This window comes from Lepisosteus platostomus, chromosome 11 (genome assembly GCF_059453375.1).
Source record: "Lepisosteus platostomus isolate fLepPlt1 chromosome 11, fLepPlt1.hap1, whole genome shotgun sequence".
In the NCBI taxonomy this organism is placed as follows: domain Eukaryota; kingdom Metazoa; phylum Chordata; class Actinopteri; order Semionotiformes; family Lepisosteidae; genus Lepisosteus; species Lepisosteus platostomus.
This window is the reverse complement of record NC_142621.1, coordinates 46,650,547-46,677,068: the sequence shown is the minus strand read 5'-3', so window position 1 is coordinate 46,677,068 and position 26,522 is coordinate 46,650,547. Positions and strand designations below refer to the sequence as shown.

Below are 26,522 nucleotides of genomic sequence, written 5' to 3'. Positions count from 1 at the left end.
TTGGATGTATCTTCTGACAATGACGTGCATCCTTGGGGAATTATACCAAGGAGGGAAGCCGAGAGCACACTGGGGTCCTCCAAGGTGCATCAAAGTGTGCCAAGGGGGCTGGTTGGGGCTGCAGACGCACTCGGCAGAACCCTTGATGAAAGACGTGCCTCGTTGCTGTGCAGCGAGCCAAGGGGCTCCCAGCTGACTGCGCCCGGACCGTCACAACCCCAGTGCAGGCAGCTGTGGGAGGCCACCTCCACCCTCTCACTGCGACAGCCCAGGGGCAGACCAGCGCTTCAGGCAAGGGCCAGTAGTGCTGCCATAGCAAGAGACCGCGAGCAAACTTGCCAAACTCTCTTGACCAACACTGGAGGATTCTAGAAGGGCCGCACAGATGCAAACCGCTGTGGTGTAAAGGCCACACAGATTAGAAGGAGACAAATGAATCATAAATGATCTCCTAATGTACCGTAAGCCCTGCTGCTGGAGTTCGGTGCTGAACTGCTGTGACCTCTCTCTCGAGTGCCTGTATCTGTGCTCCGCTTTCTGCACGCGACAAGCGTGTTTGTCTTTCTTTTTCTCCCAGCTTTCTAACAACTTCATTCGATTCAGGATCGCGGGGGGAGCCAGAGCCTATCCCAGCAAGCAACGGGCACCTAGACAGGATGCCAGTCCATCGCAGGGCACACACTCACAGCGGGGATAGTTTCCCAGAAGCCAGTTGACCCACCAGTATGGCCTTTGGACTGTAGAAGGTAACCACAGCACCCAGTGAACATGGGGAGAACATACAAACCCCACACGGACAGCACCCCCAGGTGTGAGACTGAGGCCAGGGCCACAGCACTGCGAGGCAGCGATGCTGACCTGGGTGCCCCTGCACTGCTGTTGTCTTCACTGAGACCACTCTGCGTGGTGCAGCACTGGCTGTGCTGGAGACCGAGCGGGTGGGTGGGGTGGAAGTGGCCGTCTCTATTCTTAACTCCTTAATGAACGAGCTGATGAGGCTGCAACAGGCAAGGGAGTACAGAGTGTATCTTTGTCTGACCTCTAGTGAAGTTCAGTTGCTCTAGGCAGGAAGGCACATCTGAAGCCAAGTGCCACATGGCCACGCAGAGAGAGGACCGTGCACTGCCGCCGCCTTCTCAGCACTTTCAAAGTTCATTCCCTTGTTAACTGCTTCCTTGGTATTTTTCAATGACATATGCGCATGTGCTCTAGAACTGTGCACGGCGCCACACGGACATTAAGATGGCTGGAAGACATCGAGAGCTCCTGTGACCTAGATCCGCAGTGCTCAGATCCTCCTGGCTGTCGCATTGAGACACGCTGCACTGTGAAAAGCCACAATTAGATTTATGCTGTCCTAGCCTTTCAAGTGATGAAATGTAGTTGTAAGGCCATCGTCTTTACAATTCATTACAACAGCTTCCCCTTGCATTGTCAAAATAGTTTTATTTTGTGTTTTATTTATTTTTTTAGTTCAGTCTTATTGCCCCGCATAAAACCATTATTGTCTGAGCAGCACATGAGTGTCAAACCGCAGACATTCATGTTGGTCTCACTGTAGGAAAAAGAAACATCAGGAGACAGTGCTTTCTCAGTCTCTGTCCCTGTGTTCTCTGCCTGGGAATTGTTCCATTTCCATAGCGACAGGTTGTCATGGCGAACACTCAAAACATCTCATTAGCATGTGGACTACAAGCCACATGGAGCCAGGAGAGAGAAAAGACCAGGTGAATTTACAGTGCCCATGGCAGCCAGACTCCACACCTAGTGCTTTGTCTAATACAGAGAGCTAAGTAAACCAAAACTCGAGTGGTCTGGTATTCTCTTAATGGACAGTGAACGTTTACATAAGGTAAGAACACCGTACCTTCACTGAAATGCCAGACCTACATCAACCTCTGGGGATCTTGCCGTTTGAGAGTGCAGGTGGCATCCAGGACGTAAACTGATCGCTGAGGCTATAGGTCCCGGTGGCCTGTGTTTGTTACAGCTTCCCAGGCCAGCTAGGGATTTCTTGACAAAATGCCACACGCTGCTGAAAGGACTGTAAGCATGAGGAAGATGAGGATGACATTTGAACATTTTAGCAATGTCACTGCCTTACAGGCGAATCCTGTCAGATCTCAGAAGTCAAGTGAATCCTGGTCAGTCCTGGGAGGGAGACCTCTGGAGAAAGGTGTTGGTGGAGCAGTAGGTGGCGCTCTTCCCTCTTGGCCCCTGTTTCCAAACGATTGGACACTACCGGAGGTGCTGGGTGGCATCCAGACTATTTGGCCTTTAAAGATCCTAGGAGAAGGAGTGTCCTGGCTGAATTCCACTCCGGCATTGAGTGATCTGGCCTCCCTACAGCTCCCTCTCTTCTGCCCAGTGGGGCTGCAGAGTGTTGCCCAGGTGGGGCTCCACTTCAGTGGGGGGGGGTTCATTGAGAGCCTTCTGATGTGGAGTACTTGGGGATCCTCTGGGATGAATGAGAAACCATTCAAGAGCCCCATGAGGTGGGCCCATATCCGGACGTGCACCTCCCCTGAAGCCAACAGTGATAAAAGATTAGCTGAGGGCAGCAGGCCTGTGTCTCAGGTCTGTCTGACTGCTGTTGTGATAGTTTACGGTATCAAGCCATTTTTACTGGGCGTTGTTCTGTGTTTTCTTTTCATTTTTGTTTTGCTGACCAGTTTTAACTGCTGACAATTCAGCGATTCAGCTTCCTTGTGCAGATGTTTTGACTTGCTGAGTGCTCATGTTGTCTAGCTGAGCTTGGGGGGAGGGTGAGGGTGATCGCCTGTTATGGAGATATTCGGAGTTGCTCTGCCAGGATTTGGATTTGTAATCAGAACTCTCCCCTAACGGAAGTGGGTTCGGGAAAGCTGCGACTCACCAAACCAGTGACTTACAACATGGAAACATAAAGCATGGAAAATGTAGCCGATTAGCTTGGACCCCAGTTGTATTGCTCTCGAGGTTACTATGGTGAGCTGCAGATCCCCAAGCCTGGAACCCAGAGAAGTCACTGAAAGTGTCTTTTGTTAAATGTTAGCCAGCGACAGTCTTACATTTCCTTTAAAGTTAAGACAGAAATTCAGAATGCAAGCCCGGCGGGGGTTCAAAGTTTTGGAGTATCTTTCATTTTTGTTATTGTAATCCATAATGAAAAAGAGCTTCATGGAACAGTCTCTTTATCCCTGGCATTATTAAAACAATACTGTGGTTTACATTTAAACTGCTTTCACGCTTAGTATCTCCCCTCTGCTCCAGAGGGTTTTCAAAGGAATCTTTTGTGCAAATGATAATTCCAATGGAATTCTTTCCAAAAAAAACAAGTCATTATTATTTGATGTTTGCATTTTTAATATGATCTTGGTCCTGCCTAAGCTCTAGTTAAAATTGAACATGCTTTTCATGACACCAAAGAGATCCAAAAATCTTCAAGAGAGAGCTTTGCTCTACAGAAATGCTCTTCATATTATCTCCAAAACAGAGATCTTAACAAGCTGCACTTGTCTGCTTGTAATTAGTCTGTTTCTACTTGAACTACCTGAGCTAGCACCTACTCCAAGTGTATTCTGAACAAATGTTCCTTGCATGAAATATCATGACACATCAAGTTCAAAGAGACAAGTTGTTGCAAAAGACTAAAGGTCTTCTCTATCTTTTGATGCATTATTTCATATATAATTGCTTTACATACTGTATGAAGAGTGCTGCAGAAAAGTATTTTGTTCTCATATTATCACAGGAATTAGATTTCTACAGGTTTAGTCACAGCAATGAACACATTTAATGACTGGCAACAAAATTAGGATGAATTAGAGGACTTCCAGAAAGCAGAATGGTGCTCAGAGAGCACTGCATGCTATCACTGGCTCCAGTTCTGTGAGCAGGGACTAGCCGATGTGATGAGTGAAGAGTGGCAGCATTAATTCAGACAGAACTAGGACTCGCATTAAGCAGAGCTTGTACGTGAGACAATCCAGGATGGCCTGGGACTCTTTTTCCTTTGCACCACAGATGACAGAATGTTTGTCGTAGATTATTATATGTAATGTTATCCGATGTTTCCATCTGAACTGGCTTCTGCATGTTTACCATAACATCAACATAAAAGGAATTAGCAACACTGTATGTTCTGCAAGGGTATGGTAATTGAGAGTTTGAAACTGAGTTTCAAAGACCAGCTCAGGAGAAGTGTTTGTCGTTTCTCTCAGATCCATCAGTCTAGCTGTTCTGTGTCTGTTATCTTCTCGGACCGTGACCCATTTCAAGCCTGGCATTTGTGATCAAACTTCTGTACATTAACTTTCATCCCTGTCATCTGCACTGTATCATGAACGGAAAGGCAATCTTACACATGTAGTGTTGTCTGGATTTTTACAATCTAAGTCTGTTCTGCAAATGTGCTTCGCTTGAAAAGAAGATATTGCTTTCAGCACTATAGGTCACTTCAAATAGCAGAATGCAGCACTATTTTTTAATACCACTTTCTTATGAAGGCTGAGTTGTAATTCATTTGACACAACTGAGAAGCTGTTTTTTTTTGCAAGTATGTTGCAGCCGCTGACCTGTTCAGATCCCAGAGGCTCAGCAGTTCTGTGCACTTGAAATGTCAAATGAAGAACTTGAAGCTTGAAGAACTGCGAGCCCAGTGCTCCTTCCAGTTTGGTTTGTCCTCAGACTGCGTCTGCAATGGGCTGCAGCAGCCCAAGCTCATACTCCACTGCCCAGTGGAACTCTTACACCTGCACTGCAGTAGCACGGCTGGCAAAACAGATGTTGTAGTTGTTCTGGATTAGTTTGTATGAAATGAGTTTGGGCAGTCTCAGTACTCTCCCTCCACCCATTTACTAACTGTTCCAATTCAGGGTTGCGGGGGAGCCGGACCCTATCCCAGCAAGGAACAGTGCAAGGCAGGGGGCACCTTGGACAGGATGCCAGTCTGTCACAGGGCACAGACACAGACAGACACTTACACACCCACACCAGGGCCAATGAACCCACCAGTTAACTGTGAGACCCAGGGAGAACACAGGGAGAACGTGCCAACTCCACGCACATACTGTAGCGCCCCAGGTCCAGAACTGCTAACGACTGCGCCACCGCCCACACTAGACATTAACCAGAGAGTGAAGACGCCCCCCCTTACGGACACTGCAGGTTCTCATTGGGTGTTTTACAACAGCGCAAGGGCCACAGGCTTGCAGAGGTGCTGGAGGCTGAAAACGGACTGCTGAGGTTGACGTGGCTCAGGAAGCTCGAAGCCCGAGACTTTCTGGCTGCGTCTGCACACACATACACAGTCACCCTCGAGCGCCTGGGAGTGGGAATGTCAGATTTCCGCTCGGTTCTCAAGGAAGAGTCTTTTCAGCTCGGATTAAACGACCTGTCAGTCAGCCTCCCCACCTGTCCTCTGGGTCCGAACAGAGGGGCAGTGAGGCCACAGCTTCCTGTGTGCGAGGAGGCCGGCTGAGCTGGCAGCTACAGGATTCAGTCCCTATACTGTGTGCTGTCCCTTACTAGAGGTTCATCCTAGAACTGAGATAGGTTGCAAATCTGAAACTGGGTTTGGGTCTTGGGTCATTTACATGTAAAGGTATCTATATTTATGTCAGGTGATTGGGAACGGGCATCTCAATTCGCACCTGACCTCTCTGGATAAATAGAGGATTATTGGTGTTACGATATTGGTGTATTACCACATCAAAATTGATGGAAGGTTTTTTTTTGGGTTCATCCATCGGTATCGTTTTAAATTGGCGTGTAGTACTGAATTCTCCTATTAAACGAAGATAGTCCAAATCTTCTGAGATATGAAGAAGACCAGGCACCACACACAGCCCAGCCCAGTAGAAATCTTTCTTGTGCAGCTTTACATCTGTAGGACTTGTTTCCAGAACGAGTCTGAGACTGACACTGTCAGCATTTTCAAATCTTGCTTCAGTACCTTTTTTGGTGTCACTAGTCCATTAATTCACACGTGAGACAGAGCTGCCCTCTGCTGTTCAACAATGATGTAGTTACCAGTCCCTGTGATTTTGTACGCCTGTGCTATAGCAGAGAAACACTTGTCTGCAGAACAATGGCCATAGGAACCACACTTCAGCTTCACTCAACAGTCATCAAATGAGCAGGAGAAGAGACTTCCACAGACCCTCACTGCAGGTGCTCATCAGGAAATATCCCGGGATGCTTTGTTTACTGGAAAGTCCGGTGGAATCATCTACACGACTGTAGCCAGCTCATAATGCTAAACTAGAATTGAAAGGAAGCACATCCAACTTAACTTTTTTTTGGTCACATCCTCTGGGCCAATAACCAGCAGGCTTAAATCTCCCCAAGAGGAAAAAAAAAACCCCAAAACAATGTTCAGCACATGTAATTACCATCACACCTACCTAGTAACTTCCTGGGAAAGGGTTTTACAATTCGCCCTTTATAGAGACAAAAGAGTGGATTGCACAGTACCGTCATCTACAGTTCATGATGTGAGCTCACAGCCATCATGAACAACGCCTCTCATCCGCTTCATGGGACTGTTACTGGGCAGCAGAGCACATTTAGCAACAGACTGCTCCAGCTACGGTGTTCAAGGGAACGTTTCCGCAGGTCTTTCCTCCCGGCGGCTGTCAGGGTGTATAACGCTGTCCTAGGCGAGGACTGTTAGCCCTTCATTTGCTCCTCTATGGACAGCATGTTTGCTCCATTGTACTTTTTGGAAAATCAGTCTATATAAACCTATGCACATTTTGCACAAATTTTATTGTTTTTACAGCGACTATGATCAGCACATTTTGCACACACCTATGTATTTATTTATTTTTATTTATCTTGTTTGTCTTTTGTTTTATAACTATTCTGATGTCTGTTTTGCTTGTCTTGGGCTGGACTGCTGTAACACATCAATTTCCCTACGGGATTAATAAAGTATTATCTATCTATCTATTCTCCTAGTCTCATCCAGCTACCAGTTAACTGCACAAGACAGCACTTCAGGTTCCAAGAAAATTTAAGAGTGGCTATAAGCCAGTTTTAAGTTGTTGTAGTGAAGGTATCGTTACAATACTTTTTAGCTGCTTAAAACAACACATAAGGTTACAAACTGAGAAACTGCGTTTCGTGCTGGGTCATACCACAGTATGCGATTTGTTGCTCTAAAACAACAAATCTCCTAACGGGAGCAAGAGGATCCCACTTCACCGGCCTGCAGACGCAAAATCCCACCTTTAACCTCTGCAGTATCACTATTAAAAATCACAGCGCGGAGCTTCCCAACACACAATCGTGAGTTCGACTTGTGTCGAGCAGTTCGGCAGGTCCAATGCAGTTCTTTAGCTTCACCACAAGATGGGGCTCCTGAGCTAATATCTGGGTGCACATTGGCTTCTGCCCCGAGCCCTTTCTTCCCAAACCGAACTCATTCCTTGCTTAACTGGAGAAGATGAAGACTTTACCCGTCGCCAGAAAGCTGGAGATTAAAGGTCAGAGATGCAGAGATGGGCAGCTCTGCTGTAGCAGCAGCGCAGAGAGCCATGGGATACTGGGACACACAGGCACTGTGCATTCAAGAGCTCGAGGGCTCTCTATGCAGCTGTTGCGGGCTGGGGCTTCTGCGCCTCCTCTGGTAAGAGGAAAGGCGAGTGTTTTACTGAGAGTCTGGAGTTTAGCCTCATGTGTGGCATATTCTGCTGTGGAAAAGTGAAACTCTGCCAGGTTTTGTCAGAAAGGCAGGATGTGGAGCTATTAACCGAGGCTTGAAAATGTGACTGTGTAATTATGCACAGCCGTGCCTGGGATTTAAAAAGTGTAGCCAGTCTCATCGGCAGATGGGGGGGGTGGGGGGGGGAATGCACAGCTGAGACTAGTGAGCAGTTCTTTCACAATACAGATACTGCTGCCATCCTCCTAGCTGTGAAAACCTCTCTCTCCTCTGGCTGGGTGCCCTGTGGAAGTGTGCGGGTCTGTTCGTGCAAAAGGGACCAGAGGGGACTCATCGCCAGTGTGCACCAGGGTTTATTTTTTCAAAAATGTCTTGGAGCGTCTCTATGGAGAATCTGGGACCCGCTCAAAAACAAAAAGCACAGGAAGGCCTGGCCGATTGAAAACCTTAACTGGCCCAGGTCCTTACAAGCCAGTACATGATATTTAAACAAATAAATACAGTCCCGCCGCAGAAGTCCCGCGCTGGGAAGCCCAGGGGCGGCGCAGTTTGCCCACGGACCCCCTCCTGGCCTCCTACGCTCTGGGGTGCGCGTTGTTGTGGTTGAGCTGCGCGTATTCCACAGAGTCCTGCCAAGCAAAGGGAAAGGGAAATGCCGTCACTTGCTGCCGGAGTGAATTTGCATGGGCATTTTGCAGGGCGTCGCCTGTGCCATGTGTACGCGCTTCCACACTCCCATATCTCGTTATTCAGCCCCGCTGGGTGGCTTATCGAGGGAAAACATGCCATCTGAAAAAAGGCTTTTTGGCCGCCCCTCGCAGGGCACCACTGGTCGCTTGGCGTCGTGCCTCGAGAACTGCAGGGCACAGACCGTACAGAGAAGGACTGGTGCGCAGTCTGACCAGTCACTGGTGCCCGTTTCCTACAGGGGCACCAAGGCCAACCTCTGGCAAAACTGGATTCGCCAAAGATTACTGCTTCGACCTGACCTCTCACTCCTCACCACTGATAAACATGGGGAATTGCACCCCAGTTCACTCACGGACGTACACCACTCCTCCTCCTTCTAGACTGTGAAATACAGCCCTGCAATAATCACAGACTTCCTTGAGCTATTGGTGCCTTCCGAAGAACGGGAATCAGTTTCACTAGATGACACACTGTGGTCTAGGATTTGCCAAATCAGGCGCAACACATGTTTGACACAGCGGCTGCAGAGCTCTGATTGCTTCCTTCCCACCACGCATTGTGAAGACAGCTCCGCGAAGATGTTTTGGAGATCCAGGAGAGGTAAATTGCTCCGAGAGATTCCCAGCCACGATAAGGAAGGAAACCACAGCCCTGTTCCTTTGTACGACTAGCTCTGGAAACACAGAACATGCCTTCCCACTGTGCCCTGCAGTCTCAGGAGCCAAGTTTGTGCAGTGAGCATACCTGACTGCTTCCTGAATGGTCAGCCGTGTGAAACGTTGGTCTTTCTTTAGGCATGGCAGGTAACTGGGGGTCATAGCTACATGTTTGTTTTTGTAAGTAATTGTACTTCCAAGGAAGCACGTTATCTTAAAGAGAAGATCGATATCTATTAAGAACAACAAAACCCTTACTCATACAGAATAAAAAGCATTTCAGCTCCAACTTCAAATGGATAAATCCTCAGAGAACTGCAGATTCTGTCTAACTATATTTCTTTTACCAGCTGGTGAAGACTCTTTGAATCTCTTTGACTAATTAGAATCTCTGTTCTCTCCTCGGTTAGACCACATGTGTACAAAAGCAAAATGAAATGAAAAAAATATTTAGCCGCTTTTCTGTAAACCAAATATTGGTCTAACATGCTTTGAAGCACTTGGTAAGTTTGTGAGCTAGCATGCCACCTAGCATGTAAGGATAAGGGTTCAACAAAGGCTGTGCCAGGAGTTGGTAGTGAAGATGACACAAGACATAAGATGGTTGTGCTGAAAAAGCGAGGGACGGTACTTACACAGTCCGCTGGCTCGGGCTCACCTGGGGAGAGAGGAATGAGACAGGATGAGGGAACAAAACTCTGAGTTTTAGTCTGTGAATACAGTTCAAATCCCACATGGGCCGGCACTCCCCCCACCCTTCGTAATCAGATCTCTCGGACATGAGTCACTTAGTCATGACCGGGCCTTGGAACGCAAGAACCAGGAGGAAAAACAGTGTTGGAGATCAGTTGGAACAAAGGACAATAATCATGGTGTAAAACTTGAATTCTGAAGAGAAACCGTGGCAAATCTTCCCCTTCACGAACAGCACGAATGATGAAACCCGTTAGCAGTTTATGCGGTTGAAAGGAGCGTTTGTGCTGATTTTGTTCTCGAGATACAGTGCCTCCTTTTTCTTTCGGGACGTGACATCATCACGCTGCCCCTCTGAAACAGCACAGCAGGACCGACCCAGTCTCTCTCATCCCATTTCCCCGGCAGAATCGCCCTCAGATGCGTGTGCAGAGGTGAAGAGTGGGTTTCGCTGCTTTCCGACAGGAGAAAAAGTACCGGCCTATCTCCAGCTCCTCAGCTGCACTGCCGAGACGCTCCTTTTCAATTTCAGACCATCATAAAACCTAAAAACAAGAAGCCATCGGGCCTAGCTATCCGTCTACTGCTACTCGGTACATTTCCTAACCATTTTTAGCACATTTTATAACACTTTCAGCGCCGCTTCTGGAAGCAGATCGGCGCCGAGAGCTTGAGGGCCTTCCGGTCACATCCTGTGTGTGAGTGCCTGACACCTACCGCTGGCAGATGTTCGGAGCTCGCTGTAGACTGTGTCCGTGCCCTTCCGAACTGGAGCTGCAAAACGCAGAAACAGAGATACTCAGCTGCTGCAGCCTAAAGCCCAAAGGTGTGTGAGCTATCAGACAAGTATTTAGTTCAGCCCTTCCTGTTATCAAAAAAAGATTGTTTCAAGTATGATGTGGCTTGATACAAAAGATCTCAAGATATGTCAAAATTATTGTCTAATTACACCACTCCCAGAATGAGGGTATCAGCTATTTCTGTTATCAGCTTTTGGGGGAAAAAACGTTTTTAGAAGAAATCCCCTTTTGAAAGTGTATACAGGAAATAGCTCAACTTAAAAGGAAAAAAGCTCAAATAAAGTGCAATAGACAAACAGGAGATTACAACTCTGTCACTGTTCCCTCCCTGTGATTGTTCGATGTTTCGATTCTTTATCTGTCGTGCTCAGACAAAGACAACAGAAGGGCTTTATTGAATTTTGTTCCAGCTGAAATTCACTTGGCTCATATTCTTTTTCATGTAGCTAATGATTTGATATTTGTTTGATTGTAAATATTGAGCCTCTGTCTCAAGGAACGTCCTCAGGAGTGTGATCTTCTCAATGACAGCCCCAGATTACTGTCCTGGGGCCAAGAGAACTTTGGGTCTAATTGCAGTTATGGAATTACAACAGTGGTTCCCATCAAAGATCCTGGAGAAACACGGTGTCTGTTGGTTTTTATTTCAGCTGAGCTCTTCCTCTCCAGGACTAATTGATGAAGACAGCTCGTGTCTTTGGTCAGTCCACAGTGTTAGAATGACCCTACTTCAGGGGTACGGTTTCCAGTAACTCCATCACACAGAGCCTTTTGCAGCCTCTTCTTAGCTTGTTTGCTTGTCAATTATGGCCCATCTCATTGACTTACTAGTTGATCAGCTGAGGATGAACAAACTGGTGGGAATGATTCTTGGACACACTCATTATGGATGTGGATATAGTGTGTCCTTGCCCATTGTTGGATGTACTCTTTACTGGACATGCTCAAAATGAGCGTTCCTTCCCCCTGCAGAATGTCAGAAGACACCTCTGAGGCAGGGCGGCTCTGAGTCTCATGAATTGATACAGGACTAATATTAATTACACATCCCATGTGAGTTTTTAAAGGCAGAAAGAAAATTTACAAATTTGCCCCCCCCCAGTAGAAAAATAAAATCAATCGGCCTGTGGTTAAGAATGGAGCTAAATCCTGTTCCTCTAAGGACCATAATTGAGAATGATTGTGTTACAAGGCTGAGTGGATGCTGAGACAATCCTAAATCTCATCCATTCTGGGGTACAGTTTGCTTGTGCCCAGTTTGTGACAAGACGGCTGGATGACATTCATTGTGTAATCTTCTTTTCTGTGCTGTCTTCTGCCTTAGAGGAAGGGCTGTCTAATCCTGCAAACCTGCAGGGGGGTTTGAGCTTAAATTGCAGGGAGGGGGGAGAACTGTGGACACTACCAGCCACACAGGCTGCAGTCTGCCAGCCCTGCAGGCGTGGGGTGAACAACTACTGACCTCTGGAGGGGTCCGGGTCACGATGCATCACCTCAGTGTATTCAACGTCAGGCTCGCTGGGTGTGTCTGCACAGCCCTCAACCTCTGACCCTGGAACACAGCAACATACAGCTCTGTGATTGGTGTGTGCCAGGTTCCCAAGACAGACAGACAAACAAACTGTACAAAAAAACATATGCAGGAGAGGAAAAAAAACACAGTTTTGCTGTTTATATATTTTTAGAACAGGGCAATGCGTTTGGGGACATTAGCGAGCGCACACAAGGAAACTGCACACTGAAAAAGATCTTCTGTGTTTTACTCAAGACTTTACAAGGACTCAAAGCCTTGATTCTTCATGCCTGCTTCTCCTTCCATGTACTAAGTGTGGACGAGGTGGCTCACTAAGCCCCTGTTCTAGTGATCAGCTGACAGTGCTCTCTCTGTCGCGCAGGAACGGGAGGCTCACCTGGCTCAGACCTTTTCTCCACGAGCGAGGAGCTGGCGTCTCCCCCCTCTGCCTCAGGACCAGCTGCGAGGGCAAGCAGAGGGAGGTTAGGAGCGAGCCTCGTGTAGGAGGCAGGCCGGTGAGCTCTGGGACGGCCACAGCAACCCTGAGAGAGGCCACCTGCTCAATACGGCCTGCATTGAACCACACTCACACCACCCCAAGCCACAGCAGGATAAGCTGCAGTTAGTCTTGTCCCTTTCTCAATGTTATTGTGCACACACACGTGTTACTGGGATTAGTTTGTGTCATGTATGATACTCTGGTGAGTCTCTCTACAGGGGGTCCCATTTATATCTGCCACATTTATTTGTGTAATAAAATAAAAGTTGTTAAGGAAAACCACAAACTCAAACTTTAATTTCATTGAAGTACAAACCTGGGAGTTTTGTTGTACTATATTCTACTTCTTACTGTAGAGGTCTACTTCCTATAAATTCCATTTTTGGAAATGATCTTCATGACCGCTGGTGTTGATTACAAGCTGTCATTAACACAATGAAGTTGTTGTGACATTCTATCAAGGGATAAAACGTCCTTCTTTTGGTGTCAGATGTCAGATAGAAATGGCACGCCCTGTACGGCACAAACGTCAACCACAAGGATGGACCACGGTCAGGCTGCACCCTTCCTGCTCACAACAGGACAGACAGCACGAACAGGACAGGCCTGCAACCAGAGCTCCCATCTACAGAGCTTCTCTTCAAATTTCTGTGGGTCACATTGGCTTAGGCTCTTATTATAATGGCAAATGTATTTCCTTTAGCAGCACTCTAAACTCAAATAAAACCTGTACCTGGGAGTGTTACTGGTCACTTCCAAAGCCCATTTCAGTTTTAATTAAGACGTTCAGGTATGACAATGTCTCAGTACCACCATAAGCCAGATAAAATAATTGTTTTAAAAAAAACTTTGTTCAGGCTTCACACTTCATGGCTGGGTCTGGCTGTGCTACAGGTGCGCTTCTAAACAAGCAGAAACATTGTCAGGGCTCTGCTGGTGGCGAGATTGGCGCACTGCGACATTCCTAAAAGAATAAAGCGAATAACGACAATAACAGGAGCGAAACAAGAAACTCCTGTACGGTACTTTTTGTTCATCCTGAATGTTGTCTTATGCACACCACAGATACCAGAGAGCGGTCAAACACAATGTTAATTGTGTTTGATCGCTCATCGTACCCATGTTTTACAGAGCAAAGTACAAACTGTGTAAAAGAAGAGGAGAGACTAGAAAAGAATCGATAAAAAAAGATTGTGGCAGAGCAGAGATGCTTATACTTCATGAAGGTTTACATTATGGTCCACGAAACTTTCCACTGTAATGTATCTTAGTGCTGATGAGAAAGAAAGCACTTAAAAGGATCTGGCTCAAAAATAACAAAAACTTTTATTCTAAAATCATATTCACCAAGCAATATATATACACACAAATATGTGTTTCTTTTAATATGGACATAATGAAAGATATATACACTCTCCGTTCAGATGAATTTACAGGACAAGTCCCTGGGACAGCAGAGAGGAGGACAGATTGGTGGCAGTATTAATTACATCAGACCCTCCTACAGTATGTATAGAACAGAAGCCACAGACATCAGAAACAAAGTGATTACAAGTGATTCGTAAGACAGTATGCCAGTCAGTGGAGATGTGCTATATGACAACTCTAAACAGTAACTGTCATCCTAGAATACATACTGTTAATAGGTACGTACTGTAGGTGTATATGTACTGCATATAGTCACTGTGTGACTTTACACGGTTACAAGTTACTTGTGTAAGAGATTTGTTTTAAATGAATAAGAAGTGGGGAGAAAATCATTTAAAAAAGTGAGCAGTTTCATTGACAATCTATTCATTGCATGTAATGTTACTATGTGAAGTATAACTTTCTCTTTGAAAAGCCACGTCTCCCAACTCCTTGAGCATTAAACAGATACGCAAGAAACTTGCACCTGCAGCAGATTATGTTTTAACAGCACCCTCCTGCAACACCATGTGTAAAAGTGGATGTAGAGGCTGGCTCTGTGCAGGGTGCGGGGTGGGGGGGAGGTTCAGAGAGAATTTGAGATGCTCACAGCCCGGCCAATCCACACTGTGAGGCGAGATGAGCCTCACGGCTTCAACGCCTTGCTTTGCAGTCAGCAAACAGTTCTTTAAAAAAAAATAATCAAATAACACATTAAGAAAAACAACAACAATGTCTTCAAGAGGCTTCCAAAAAAAAAAACGTCTCTCTGTACTCTTCTCTCTGGCAGATTTCTGGGCGGTCCTTGAGGCCTCTCGTGAATGTTTGGCGTGCACTGCAGGTACGAGGGCGGGCGGGCCAGGCTGAGGCCCCGCCCACTACACTGTGACAGGGCTACTGCGACTGCTCCTGCTGCTGCTGTTGACAGGAAATGATGCGATACTATCTCGAGTTCCATTGGCCGCTTTCCCCTCAGTGACATCACAGTGTGGCACGGCGCCTGCAAGCAGATGGGGGGTTTTTGCCCATGATATACCCACAGAGGAGACCAACCACATATCACATCAATATCCCGCACTCTGCCGACAGCTTCAAAAGACACTACTTAGAGGGCGGTGAAAAGATTCATTTTACAGTGTGCAGGAAGGTCAAGTGCGCAATAGCTCCTACATTGTTCTTTCAATTCCCATTTGTAACAACAATAGCAAAAACCAGATCCATTTTGCATGCTGTTCTTTTCTGCCAGCAGCACTGGAACAGGATGTGTCGTTCTTGGACGGGTGGGTGCTCTGAGAGTGCTATCTGTTTCAGCAACAAGAAAAATAGGAGGGCAGTGGCAGCATTTTTCCAACTCATGACAACTAAATTTCACTCAATTGAAACTCTACCAGATAATCACTCACATGCATTGAGACAACCAGCACATAAAAAGGTCCTAGTTGGTCTTTTAATTCACAGACTGGGAATGCAATTTCTAAAATATTTTCGATGCCAAATTTTCCTTTCATCTCTTTGAAGCAAAAGTGTTTGTTTTTTTAGGTGAGCCGTGGAATGATTAAATGCATTGTTAATGACAGAAAGAGTTACCAGAAGGTAAACCAGATGGACACTGCAATGAGTGAGAGATGGAGAGCAGGCAGTACATGTAGAAATGCTGTTGTGGTTGTTAGCACACACAGTAGTAGTACATCAGGAAACTGTGCTACCTTTGTGAGCATTATAAACTTCTGTCTCGTTGGTGAGACTCACTGCTAAAGGTTCATCTGCTGTAGGGCTCGAAGGCTTTCTGAGAAATGGTAAAAATAAAGTCATCACTGGAATTTTTAAAAAAGCAACAAAGGGTTCTGAGTTTTCTCTCAATTACAACATGAATCACTATGCATTGAGACAGCACCCTACAAACCTAGAGTCTCTCCAGATCGTCCTGTTTTTATCCCACCTAGCTCACATTTTAATTAGTTAATTGAATGAATTATTGACTGAAAGACAGGGGACTCTCAGGGAGTAGAATAGATTCCCTGAGTCCTTATCAAGACATTGAGAAACAAACGCAATTGCAGGCACATGTTGACACAGTAACTAGCTCTGACAGCTGTCACAGAAAGTGAAGCAGTCACTCGTAGCATCTCGTGGAAGAGATTAAGGCTCATAAATATCTGTCAATTTCAGCCCACCTGGCAGTGAACCTAACATAATAACAAAATAGAAATAGTTTGTGTTTTATTTTAACCTGCAAGCTGTACCATTAAAAAGACTTTAATCAAAATGAATATATTTAGAAAACCAAAAAATAAAAACAGTCAACTCACACTGACAGTTCTGCATCCCGTTCCTTTTTAGCTATGCAAAAGAAAGAACCAAGAGTTACAAAAATACCACGGCGCTCTTCGGCGTTCATGCGGAAAGGAGAGCTGTGTCTTTACCTTTCCGGGACCTGAACCACAGGACGCAGAACCCAGCGACGCAGACGAGCATCAGGACGGTGACAACAGCGATGACCGTCGTCTTCCATTCCGCTAAATTAACTGCAGAGGAGAGAAGGAGGTTCAGCCTCTCTGCACAGCTTGTGCAATTCTCTGGCCAAGGGCAGCGCTGGATCTGGGAGCGAGAGCCTGCCACGGCGGGGCCGTTCCTGCAGCTCGGGCCCCTCGGGGCCCCGGCGGTATTCTCATGGCTCTCACGTCGCGCGCTCTCCCATTGATCTTGGCGCGCGAACAAACTACAAAGGAGGCAGCGAGGAGGCAGGATGTGTCAGGCTCTCAGTTAAAAGCGCGCCTGAAGTCCCTGCCTGGGTGAATACTAATACCCACCCTTGACTCTATGGCATCGCTGATGTGAAGCTGTGTTTTTTTTCCCCATTCTCACAGCGCTGTTGCAGCAGCCGCTCGGATTCCAGCGAGTTATCTCTGGGTCCTGTAGCTTTCCGTTAGGCTGGAGCAATGCCAAGCACAGTGCACTGCCTCTCTAACTTCACCAGCAGGTCGCTAACACTGCTGTCTCTCGAACCCTGGCTGGTGTCTGAGCGCCCGACAGCCATGACAGCAAGGACTGAGTCACCCGAAGGAGACGTCTGTGGAGTCTGAGTGCCCTGGAGAAAGCCACTCGTTTTAACTCTGAAGGGGCCGTCCTACAGGGTGGATGTAATTTGTACACTACTGGAGATGCAAACAAGATACTGCAGAAGCACTCAGAAACTGCAAGACTGCATACATATAATAGTATCATAACATGCATTGCATACATTTATAGAATTTTAACAGCAAGCAGAGTAACACCACATGTATGAAATATCTGGTACTTAATGCAGCCTCTCATGTGCTCATCAAAACTGAACTGTCATGTAAAGATGGTCTCCCTGGCATTTAACACAAAGATTCCATTTGCACAGACTAGAAAGTAAGAGTGTTGAGAGAAGACCAAGGCCTCACCAGATATAGCCGTCTGATTGCTGTATTTGGTTTCAAGGGCTCTGTTTGTGGCCGTGCAGTAGTAGGTCCCACTCTGATCCCTGCTGGCTCTGAAGGTGTAGATTCCAACATTGTTGGTACTGAAGTTGGTGTGCAGGGGTTTCCTATTCCCAGTTTGGTACCATTTAAAAGTTATGGGCGGCGTCCCGCTTTGCACAGCGCAGGACAGAGACGTGTTCGTGCCTTCCACGATGTTGGGGAGGGCTGTTAAAACAGCTGCAGATACTGGCTCTGTGAGGGGGAAAGCAGAGGCAGTTTTTCTTTTACCGACGGCTGTCAGAAGGGGCTGGAGGGAGACTCACATGGGGCTGCAGTTTGATCCTATCAAGTATTAAATGTTGCCGGTTCTTATACAAACTGTGTTAGTGAAGAATAATGACATACTGTACATTTATAAAATTATACAGTAAGCAGATACCCACATTTTGTCAGTTTTCTCTGTATGGGAACTTGTGTACTTTCTATTACGCTGTTACCAGATTGTGGCTGAAAGGCCCCCTCACTTTAGATTCCTGCCCCATTAATTTCAGTCCATTGATGATTTGGTGAGGAGAACAAAAGAAGGTCTACAGATTAGAGGAGGCCATTCAGCTTTTTCAGCCCATTCAATAGTTAGAAGATAACTGATCCAAAGGTGTCATCCAGCTGTGAAAGAAGCCAGGGTAGCAGCACAATCCACAAGGTGACTGAGAAACCTGTTCTGCACCCTCATAACTCTTTGTGGAAAATAGTGCTGCCTATTCTCAGCCTGCAACAAAATGTGAAATGTGAGGAATTTATACTAAGGAGCTACAAATTAGATTCAGGAGACTGAAATAATAGAAACACTGCTAAAGATATAATTCATCCCAACTGGCATTTTGACTGTGACGAGGGGTCCTGTAGGGATCTGTTCGTGCCCTCTGCAGATGCTGGCTAGCCCAGGTTAACTCAGGTGACCGAGCCCCTGTCTGTGCTTGTGCCTAAACTGTGGAACGGTTTTCTTGAGCCCATAAAAGTCTGTGAAAATCAGCTGAAGATTTCACTTCATACACAATCTTTTAACTGTTTAAAGTCCTTTTTGGTTTTCCTTTTAATTTTTACTTTGCCACATCAGTTTATTTTGATGAATTGTTGTACAGTGGCTTGAGATGCTTTATACAGTAAATATAATAAGACTGACAGATTGCTTAAGAAAGTGAGCTCTCGTGCTTTTACTGTCCCCGAATCAATGCATTTAACCCCGCTGTTTCTGAATACGATCAGCCAGCAGAGGTAAAGTACAATACAGTATCTTCTGCAGTAGTCAAATCTACCAGTAAAATTTTACACTGCATCATCGTGCATCATTAAGCAAAGACAAACAAGAAATGGGCAGCAGCTCAGAACAGTACAGATAGGCTGGTTACTTTTTTCTAAAATGCGGCAATAACAACAGTGAAGGACCACAGGCATTTGCACCCAGATTCCAAACATTACAAGGAAAGTGAGGAAAAGTCACATGTGCTCTGTGAGTAATTTTGCTGTGTCAATGGCCAAGGTTTTTATGAAGATTTAAAGGTAATTCATCACAGAGTTTTCTGACGAGAGGAAACTCACACAGGCCTGAATCCAAGCTGCCATATTTTATTCGCCCTTAGAGAGTCATCAGATACGAAAATGTGAGAAACTATAGGAAAGGCGCCCCAGTGCTGAACAGAAAAATCTTACAACAGGGTGAGCCTTATGATTTGTTCTAAGGCAAAGACGTCAGCTAAATGAAACGGTGGATGAATTGGCATGCAGTCATAGGTATGGTTTCAAACTGATGGCCCATGCCGATTTCTGCACAGTTTTGGATTACATTGTAAGGTGTTGTGAAGTACAGTACTGTCTCACCTATCACTTGGACGTTGAGCATGCCACTCTGCTTAACAGAGTGGGGGCCTCGGTTTTGAGCCTCGCACTTGAATTCCGCAATTTCTTCCTTCCTCTTTATTCTGACAGGAAACAGAGCGCGATCCCTGCTGTGCCTCTGTACTGTAGTATTTATGGTTTCGTGGGCTTTCAGCAGCGTATAACTGATGGGAAGTGTTCCCCACTCAGAGAAACATTCAATCTTGAAGTCTTTACCTAAGATCACGTCATCAGTGACTCTAATTGTGGGATTGGAAACGAGAGCTGTCACAAAAGAAAAACAGAAAGAGAGAGACATTTTTACTATCAGGATTTCAGCTTGATTTCAGAAAGCAATCCTTGTTATGTTAAGAAGAAAATGATGATGATAAGGGTGATTAACCTCATGGAGTTACACTTTCTCTAAAAGTGGGTGAGGGGAAGAGCTTATTGCCAGAAGGTTCCCAGTTCAAATCCCATTTCTTTGCCTAGCCCGCTGTGACACCCTGAGCAATGTACTAGTCCCCTTGGACGATGCATTAAACTGTAGCAGCAGCTTCCTTCCCCCAACTCCTAGAGACGTCTGCACCATCTGCTTTGGATAATGAACTTTTGTGAGTTTTATGCTTGTGAAACATCTGGGATAAAGGGAGCTGCACGCAGCCCGGAGGGGACTGCACCTGTGACAGTAGTGAAGAGGCAGTAAGGGTGGTTAAGGTGGTTTCAGGGAACAGGCCAGAGCTCAGACAACCTGCTGCTTACACAGGGATGTGGGGGAGGCTCCCTGCAGACGTGCACATCGGGCTGCATGACCCAGATGTGTGGCCCGATGCCCAGCAGGGGAGCAGGCATCGGCACGGGTGGACAGAATGTGTCAGAAGGAGAGGACAAATGAGAGCTCATATAGTGCACCTCCCGAGCCTGAACAGCACTGCAGAGGGATCCCTGCCCTTTCCGGTGGGAAATCACGACTGTTTTACAGAGGGGCATGGCAAAGGAGATGAAAAACCATAGAAACACTGTAAACAAGTGAACACCAAGATGCACGTTCACAAGGGTGAGAGCAGGACATAGAGTCCGGAGGTTTTTAAAATTAATGCTTGTGGACTGCCCTCCCCCCGAAAATGAGGCAGATCATGTCCTGCTATGGTGCAGCAGTGTGTTTTGCGTATTCACCGCGGGTTCCTACCGTAGACTCTGAAGTGCATGACCTCGCTGCTCTTGGTGATGTTTTTGGCTGAAGCGTTGCAGAAGTAGGACTCTCCGTCTTCCAGAGTGGCTCCTTTCTTGCTGTAAACTCCATTGACATGCTCTGGAGATAGTAACTGACTGCCCTTGTAAATGCTGTACTTCACATCATCAGCAGAAATCCTCTCTTTTGTTATGCTGGTGCTCCTGCAGGTCAGATTGAAGCTCTCCCCTTCATTTACTTCCTGTGGCTGTGGTGTTAAGACAGGCCTGGAAAATAGCTCTGTGGTTGAAAGAGACTGTTGGTCAGTTTCATATAAACCTGGTTGAAAGTCACCTGTGGAACTTTCAGAGAAGCTGAAATTCTCTCTGCAAAGTTTCTCATGTTGACAGTAACCATGAATCCCCAGGATTTCTGTAGCAAAAGAAGATTCTCAAAAGCAGGAATGCAGAAGTGTTATTCTACTTAGCTGATATCTTTGGAGCACTGGGGTACTTGTTGAGAATATATAACTCACCCACACACCTGCCAGTGTGTGAGCTAATTCGCTTACTGAAAAAAAAAAGACCACTGCTGGGCTATATAGGCATGGCTTTCAAAAGAAAATCCAGAAAGACTTGACCTGAGCTGGCAAAGATCAACTTTAATACCCCTGCACCTGACAAAAACTGACAACGTGCACAACGCAGGCCTGTAAATCCTACAGGAAAATTTATCTGAACACAGTTTAGTTTGTAGGGCTCATCTGCATTCACATACGCATCCACCACAGATTTGAACATTTCTAGCGGACTTCAAAAGATTACACTAAGATCACGCTAGTCAGAGACAACTAGAAACACTGCATAACAACACTTGCACAACTTGCGCCATGCTGCAGGTACTACAATTTACCTGGGCTGTACAGCACTTTCTACCCAGCATGTCTGTGCACTGCATGGGTAGTGAATTTTACTACATATCAAATCGGTTTAAAGCTTTGACTAGCCACAAGTCGACAGCACACTTCGGAGCAGATACTGAACACCTTCCAAGAGAGTAAGAATGTCTCACCTTGTACACTCACAGTTTTTGCAGTCTCCTTCTTCACCAAGCTGAGCTCAGCCACACACACATACTCTCCAGCGTCCTCAGCCCGAGGGGTCCAGCTGTAGGTCACACGGCCCCTGGTGACATTCAGTATGTTGGCACCCTTTTTCAGGAGGATCTGGGTGTCTGCGGAGGACTGGGGGTAGGCACTGCACTCTGCCTCCAGACTGTCCCCCTCGATGATGTGCTCTGATGGTTTAATTACGAACAGCGGCTCTTTCAGTAATTCTGGAAAACAAGCATTGAAGAGCACCGGAAGAACGTTAGAGGCTAGGAAGAGGGGCGCTTGGCCGATCAGGGATCAGCAGAGATACGGCAGACTAGGCCACTCCTCCCTTCCACTGGCTGGTGCTGTTCTCTTACCTCGGATGGTGACGTTCACAGCGTTACTGCGGTCCGACTCTCCAGCTTCGGGCAAAGTCATGATTCGGAAATTGCAATAAATGACGGCACTCCTTTCTCCTGGGTGAAACACAATTTTCTTCTCCGCGTAGTTTGTGGTTGCATGGGATTGCATGGACTCGCTGGACCCCTTGTGAAAATAGAATATGAAGGAGCCTGTTTCCTTTGGCGCACTGCAGTGTGCCAGGACCTCCTGACCCTCCATCACCGTCGGGGAACTCAGGGTCAGAGTGGGTTTCTGCAGGCCTGGACACACAAGAACACACCTTTTAAACACTTTTGAACAGCCTTTACTTTTTGCCAGGAGCTGGAGAAGCCCCAACGGAAGAACACCTTCAGCAGAAAGGAGATGGAGTGAACAGCAGTACAGTTGTACAATTATAAAATAACAGCTGCTCACAATAAAAGCACCCTGAACCCAGGAGGGAAATTAATCATTTTCACTAGCATGAGACCTACTGTAGGAAAGACTCAATGACTGCTAATTACTTTGTACAGTAACATTGTTTCAAGACAGGTACTGTATGTAGGTGGAAATTATATACAGCACAAATAAAGTTTACAGCAAAAAGAAAAAATGACTTTACCTACCTGATATGTTTAAGCGTTTGGTTTGGCTGTCCTGGCTCTTGCTTTCCACTGTGACGGAACACTTGTACCTCCCAGAGTGAGAAGCTCTGGCCCCCACAATGGGGTAGAATAGAGTCTGCTCGGTGTGGTTCTTGGAGTACACCACCTCATCGTTCTTCAGGAGCTTGTACTGGAACAGCAGGGGCTGGCTGCCCAGGACGCTGATGTCCACTGTGCAGTTCAGGCTGACATTCGTCCCGCTGGCCACACTGGTGCTGGGCAGGATCACCAGGCCGACCGAGTTGATCGTCACAGCTGCACAGCAAAGAGCAGGGGAAAAGGCCAGTCGTGAGTGCCGGGCTTCTTTCTGCCTTCACTTAACCAGCAGCCACGTCACCCTGCAGCTCACCACTGGAGCTCAGCAGGCGTGAGCCGGGCCAGTACCTCGAGGGGAGACTCCTGGGAAAAACTAAAGTTGCTGCTGGAAGAGGTGTTAGTGGAGCCAGTAGGGGGCGCTCACCCTGATGCTGTGTGGGTCCTAATGCCCTAGTATTGTAATGGGGGGCACTAAATCTTAAAAAAGGTGCCATCTTTCAGATGAGATGTAAAACTGAGGTCCTGACTCTCTGTGATCATTAAAAATCCCAGGGCGTTTCTCGAAAAGAACTTGTCCTGGCCAAATTTCCCCTTGGTCTTTATCAATCAAGGCTTTCTAATAATCCCCATCTCTGAACTGGCTTCAACCCTTTGCTCTCCTTCCCACTGAGAGCTGGTGTGTGGGGAGCATACTGGCACATCATCCAGGTGGGGGTGCACACTGGTGGTAGTGGAGGGGATCCCCATTACCTGTAAAGCGCTATATAAGTGTAAGGAATTTTCATTAGTAGTTATATTATTATTAACTTCAATTTAAGTAGGAGACTGAGTGGTGGTGGGTATCTGCAAGACGGTCCAGAAGAGCCCAGAGTGCTCAGTGGCACTGAAGCCAGCTGGAGAGCTACAGTATAGTAATGTCAGCTGTTCTCAGCACTGCAGTTGAGCACCCGTAAAACCGACTACACTGTAGGCCACAGACTCTGACGAGCGTTCTGGTGCACTATGGCTGCCGTCGCATCATCCAGGTGGATGCTGCACATTGGTGGTGGTGGAGGTGATCCCCATTACCTGTAAAGCGCTTTGAGTGGAGTGTCCAGAAAAGCGCTATATAAGTGTAAGCAATTATTATTAATTATTATTATTATTATTAGTTTTTCCCCAAATCATTTCTTACTAATTGTATAGAAAGCATTACTGAGTATTTACTCACATAAAAAGATTGATAATATATGAGTAGTAGTCCATGTTACTTTTTCAAATGCATTTTTACTGTTTATAACAAACAATATTAACAATCTTTTATATGCGTCGTAAATTCTACAACAATTTATGTGCGGACCAAACCCATGTTTGTGCACTGGTACAAAAGGATATTTTTTTTCTTGAAGAGCAGATAAAGAATACTGCAATGGACACTTAATAAATAATGAAAGGTTTTCGGCATTATTACAGTAAAGGAACGATAAGGGGAGAAGTTACATTTCTCAGGGATAATCAAGGAGAATCCTGTGCTTGATGAAAGGTAAATAGCTCATGGCTGAAATGAATGTCGGTCAGGGGTTTTCCAAGAAAAAATAGGTAACATATTAGGTCCAGTGCTCTTCCTAATTTATAGAAGTGATCTAGATTCTGATAGCAAACTAGTGAGACACACTGGTGATACCAAAACAGGACACTTAGCATACAATCTAATTCTCTGTGGGTGTTTACTAGAGGTTGCTGGAGTTTTTTACAGGTTGCTAAAGACGACAAATTTCCCCTCCAAAATGACCAAGACGATATAGCTGCTCCGCACTTATTCCAGATACATTCCTGGGCTCAATGCATTGTCCTCGACTGATGGGCTAAACAAACAACCTTCTTGGTCTTTAACAGAGAATATTGACTGGACCCGATTCAAGTATTTCAAACCCTCGAAGGCACCGACAAGATCAGCCCCGAGGACCTCGGTCACCAGCGAAGCACGGACCCGCAGACACAAGTGCAAACTGTGTGGGAACGCGTGAAAGTCTGAAATAAGCTACAGCACACAGCCATGATCTCAAAACCGATACCCCGGCTTCTTTCAAACAAGAAACTGAAATGCTAATTAGCTACTACGGTAACTACTAAACACACTAAACATTATAGGCTGAATGGCCTTCTCTTGTTTAGGACCTTTATTAGTGGTTCAGAATATTGCGGGGAGAATGTCAATTGACTAATAGGTGCTACCGTTTGTAATGTTCTCATTGTTTAAAAATACTGCTGTGGCTGATTGACACGATAGAGTGGTTAAATGCACAATCAAATCCACGCCTAAAGGCTCTCAGGTTGCCATGAAGTCGTGAAAACCATGCCGAAGGAGGGGGAAAAAACAGGTTTCGAAACAATTCTGGCAAGAGGTCGGTTCTATTGTCCTGTAGCCCCGCGCGCTCAGTGCTGCAGCAGAATTCCTTTCCTACGAGAACAGAGGAATGCCAAGACCCCATCAGTAAACAGAGGAGGCCTCAGGAAGGAAAGCCGCCTTTTTAGAGCAACAGAAAATCAGAGCCCCAGGGGAGTGGCAGCACAAGGCACAGGGAGCATTATTTTAGTATCCTGTCCCACCCAGGGCCACAGCAAGCCAAGCCACAAACACCAGCGGCCAGGCCGTAGCACAGCGAACAGGAGTGGCCCATGAACTGTATCCCCACTGCCTGCTCTCTTCGACATGAGCCTCAGAGGCCACTGTTTAACACTAAGCAGCACCCGACCTCCTGATTGCAGTGGAGATTTACCCCCTTGGGATCCTGGCTCCTGCACCACCAGCATGGGCTGATGGGGTCAGATCAAGCAACTGACTCCTCTCTTTCTCACACACGTCTCATTTCAGACAATTCATGTGATCACCAGTCTCCAAAAACATGTCCCTCAAAGCCTCAGACTGCAAACCTCTTAAGCACCTTCATCGAACAGGTTTACGTAGCTACTCAGAAAAAAAAAGATTCTGAAGTCCTTTAAAATGTACACGTCAGCTTTGGATTTTGACTTTTTGTTGTTTTTCTTTCAGTACTAATTTTGCGCAAATGAGACGTCGGTGTCTCACGGCTTAAGAAAAGTTTTGTCCCCTCCCTGGCTTTGTGAACTGTTGAGTGAAATTCATTTCTAAAAGAATTATTTGTACGTTTTTTTTTCTGGACACTTGTGCCGCTACCAGCTGCCTTCGCTGGACAAAGCGGACCCCCAGAAGCTCAAGAGTCACCCTGGAAAGACACAACATGGTGACCCTAGAACACGTTTGCTTGTGCTTTTGAAAAACTATTCAAAAAATATTTTTTGAATAAAATAGGACGAAAAGATTTGAAAGCAAAAACAAAACAGCAGCCCTGACAAAGCAGAAACGTGAGTTTTCACTCTTTCCTCTGCTAGTTCTTCCGTCCACAAATACAACATTTTCCCAGCCCAAAACAGAGGAAGCAGAGGTTGGGAAAATTTCCACTCCAAAAGATAACTATTGACTGAGGATGAGGAGATAAGGTGCTTCAGCTGGCTGTCCTGTGAATTAAAGTGTTTTTGTTCTGCTTTCCTGCATAAAAAGATGGTAATTGCCTGAGGTTAAAACAAAACTGTCGAAGGAATAAAATTTCCACACTTACCAGTGTGAGGTTTGACACCCGGTACAGCTGGGGTGGGGAAAAAAGAAGAGAATTATTTCACTTCTAACAGTCGTGTTTGAAAAGGATTTCTAAAGCAAAACCATCAGACAACTGAAAATAACACTCATGTCTGCACGCACAGGTCAGGAGAACCACTGCGAGGAAGAGGTAGCACTTCATCCCGGGAGAGGCTGGAGTCCTCCTGTCGAACCCTGGCGCAGGAGCCTTGGTCCCAGAACCCATGGCTGTGGTGGTGTCTCTGAAATGGCAACCAGTGTGGAGGGAGTGAGCCGAGCTCCGGAGTGCAGCGGCAGGGAGGCTCTGGCACAGGG

At 46.2% G+C, this 26,522-nt stretch overlaps 1 protein-coding gene and 1 long non-coding RNA gene across 6 annotated transcripts; one reads left to right on the top strand and one right to left on the bottom strand.

Annotated features, from left to right (window-relative positions):
• The first annotated feature begins 1,708 nt into the window (after nucleotides 1–1,708).
• LOC148652850 (uncharacterized) lies at nucleotides 1,709–13,123 on the top strand. Its single transcript, XR_015925453.1, has 3 exons — nucleotides 1,709–1,852; nucleotides 12,383–12,515; nucleotides 12,990–13,123. It is a non-coding gene; the product is annotated as an uncharacterized LOC148652850 (long non-coding RNA).
• Nucleotides 7,986–26,522, bottom strand: pecam1b (platelet and endothelial cell adhesion molecule 1b). Of its 5 annotated transcripts, XM_088600066.1 has the most exons (16): nucleotides 26,331–26,522; nucleotides 26,191–26,217; nucleotides 22,499–22,792; nucleotides 21,869–22,153; nucleotides 21,470–21,733; nucleotides 20,417–20,698; nucleotides 19,231–19,512; nucleotides 17,335–17,604; nucleotides 16,330–16,431; nucleotides 16,216–16,246; nucleotides 15,613–15,692; nucleotides 12,398–12,460; nucleotides 11,950–12,039; nucleotides 10,405–10,461; nucleotides 9,630–9,652; nucleotides 7,986–8,277 (listed from the first exon to the last, which is right to left on the bottom strand). In XM_088600066.1, exons 1-16 carry the CDS (start codon nucleotides 26,431–26,433, stop codon nucleotides 8,224–8,226), a joined length of 2,307 nt encoding a protein of 768 aa, XP_088456192.1. In that variant the 5' UTR covers nucleotides 26,434–26,522; the 3' UTR covers nucleotides 7,986–8,223. The 5 variants fall into 5 exon arrangements, 4 of the variants coding, with proteins under 4 accessions (XP_088456192.1, XP_088456193.1, XP_088456194.1 ...); XR_015925452.1 differs by lacking the exons at nucleotides 7,986–8,277; nucleotides 9,630–9,652; nucleotides 10,405–10,461 and having other exon boundaries at nucleotides 11,965–12,039; nucleotides 15,613–15,688; nucleotides 26,331–26,520; XM_088600067.1 differs by lacking the exons at nucleotides 7,986–8,277; nucleotides 9,630–9,652; nucleotides 10,405–10,461; nucleotides 11,950–12,039; nucleotides 12,398–12,460 and adding an exon at nucleotides 13,803–14,906 and having other exon boundaries at nucleotides 26,331–26,520.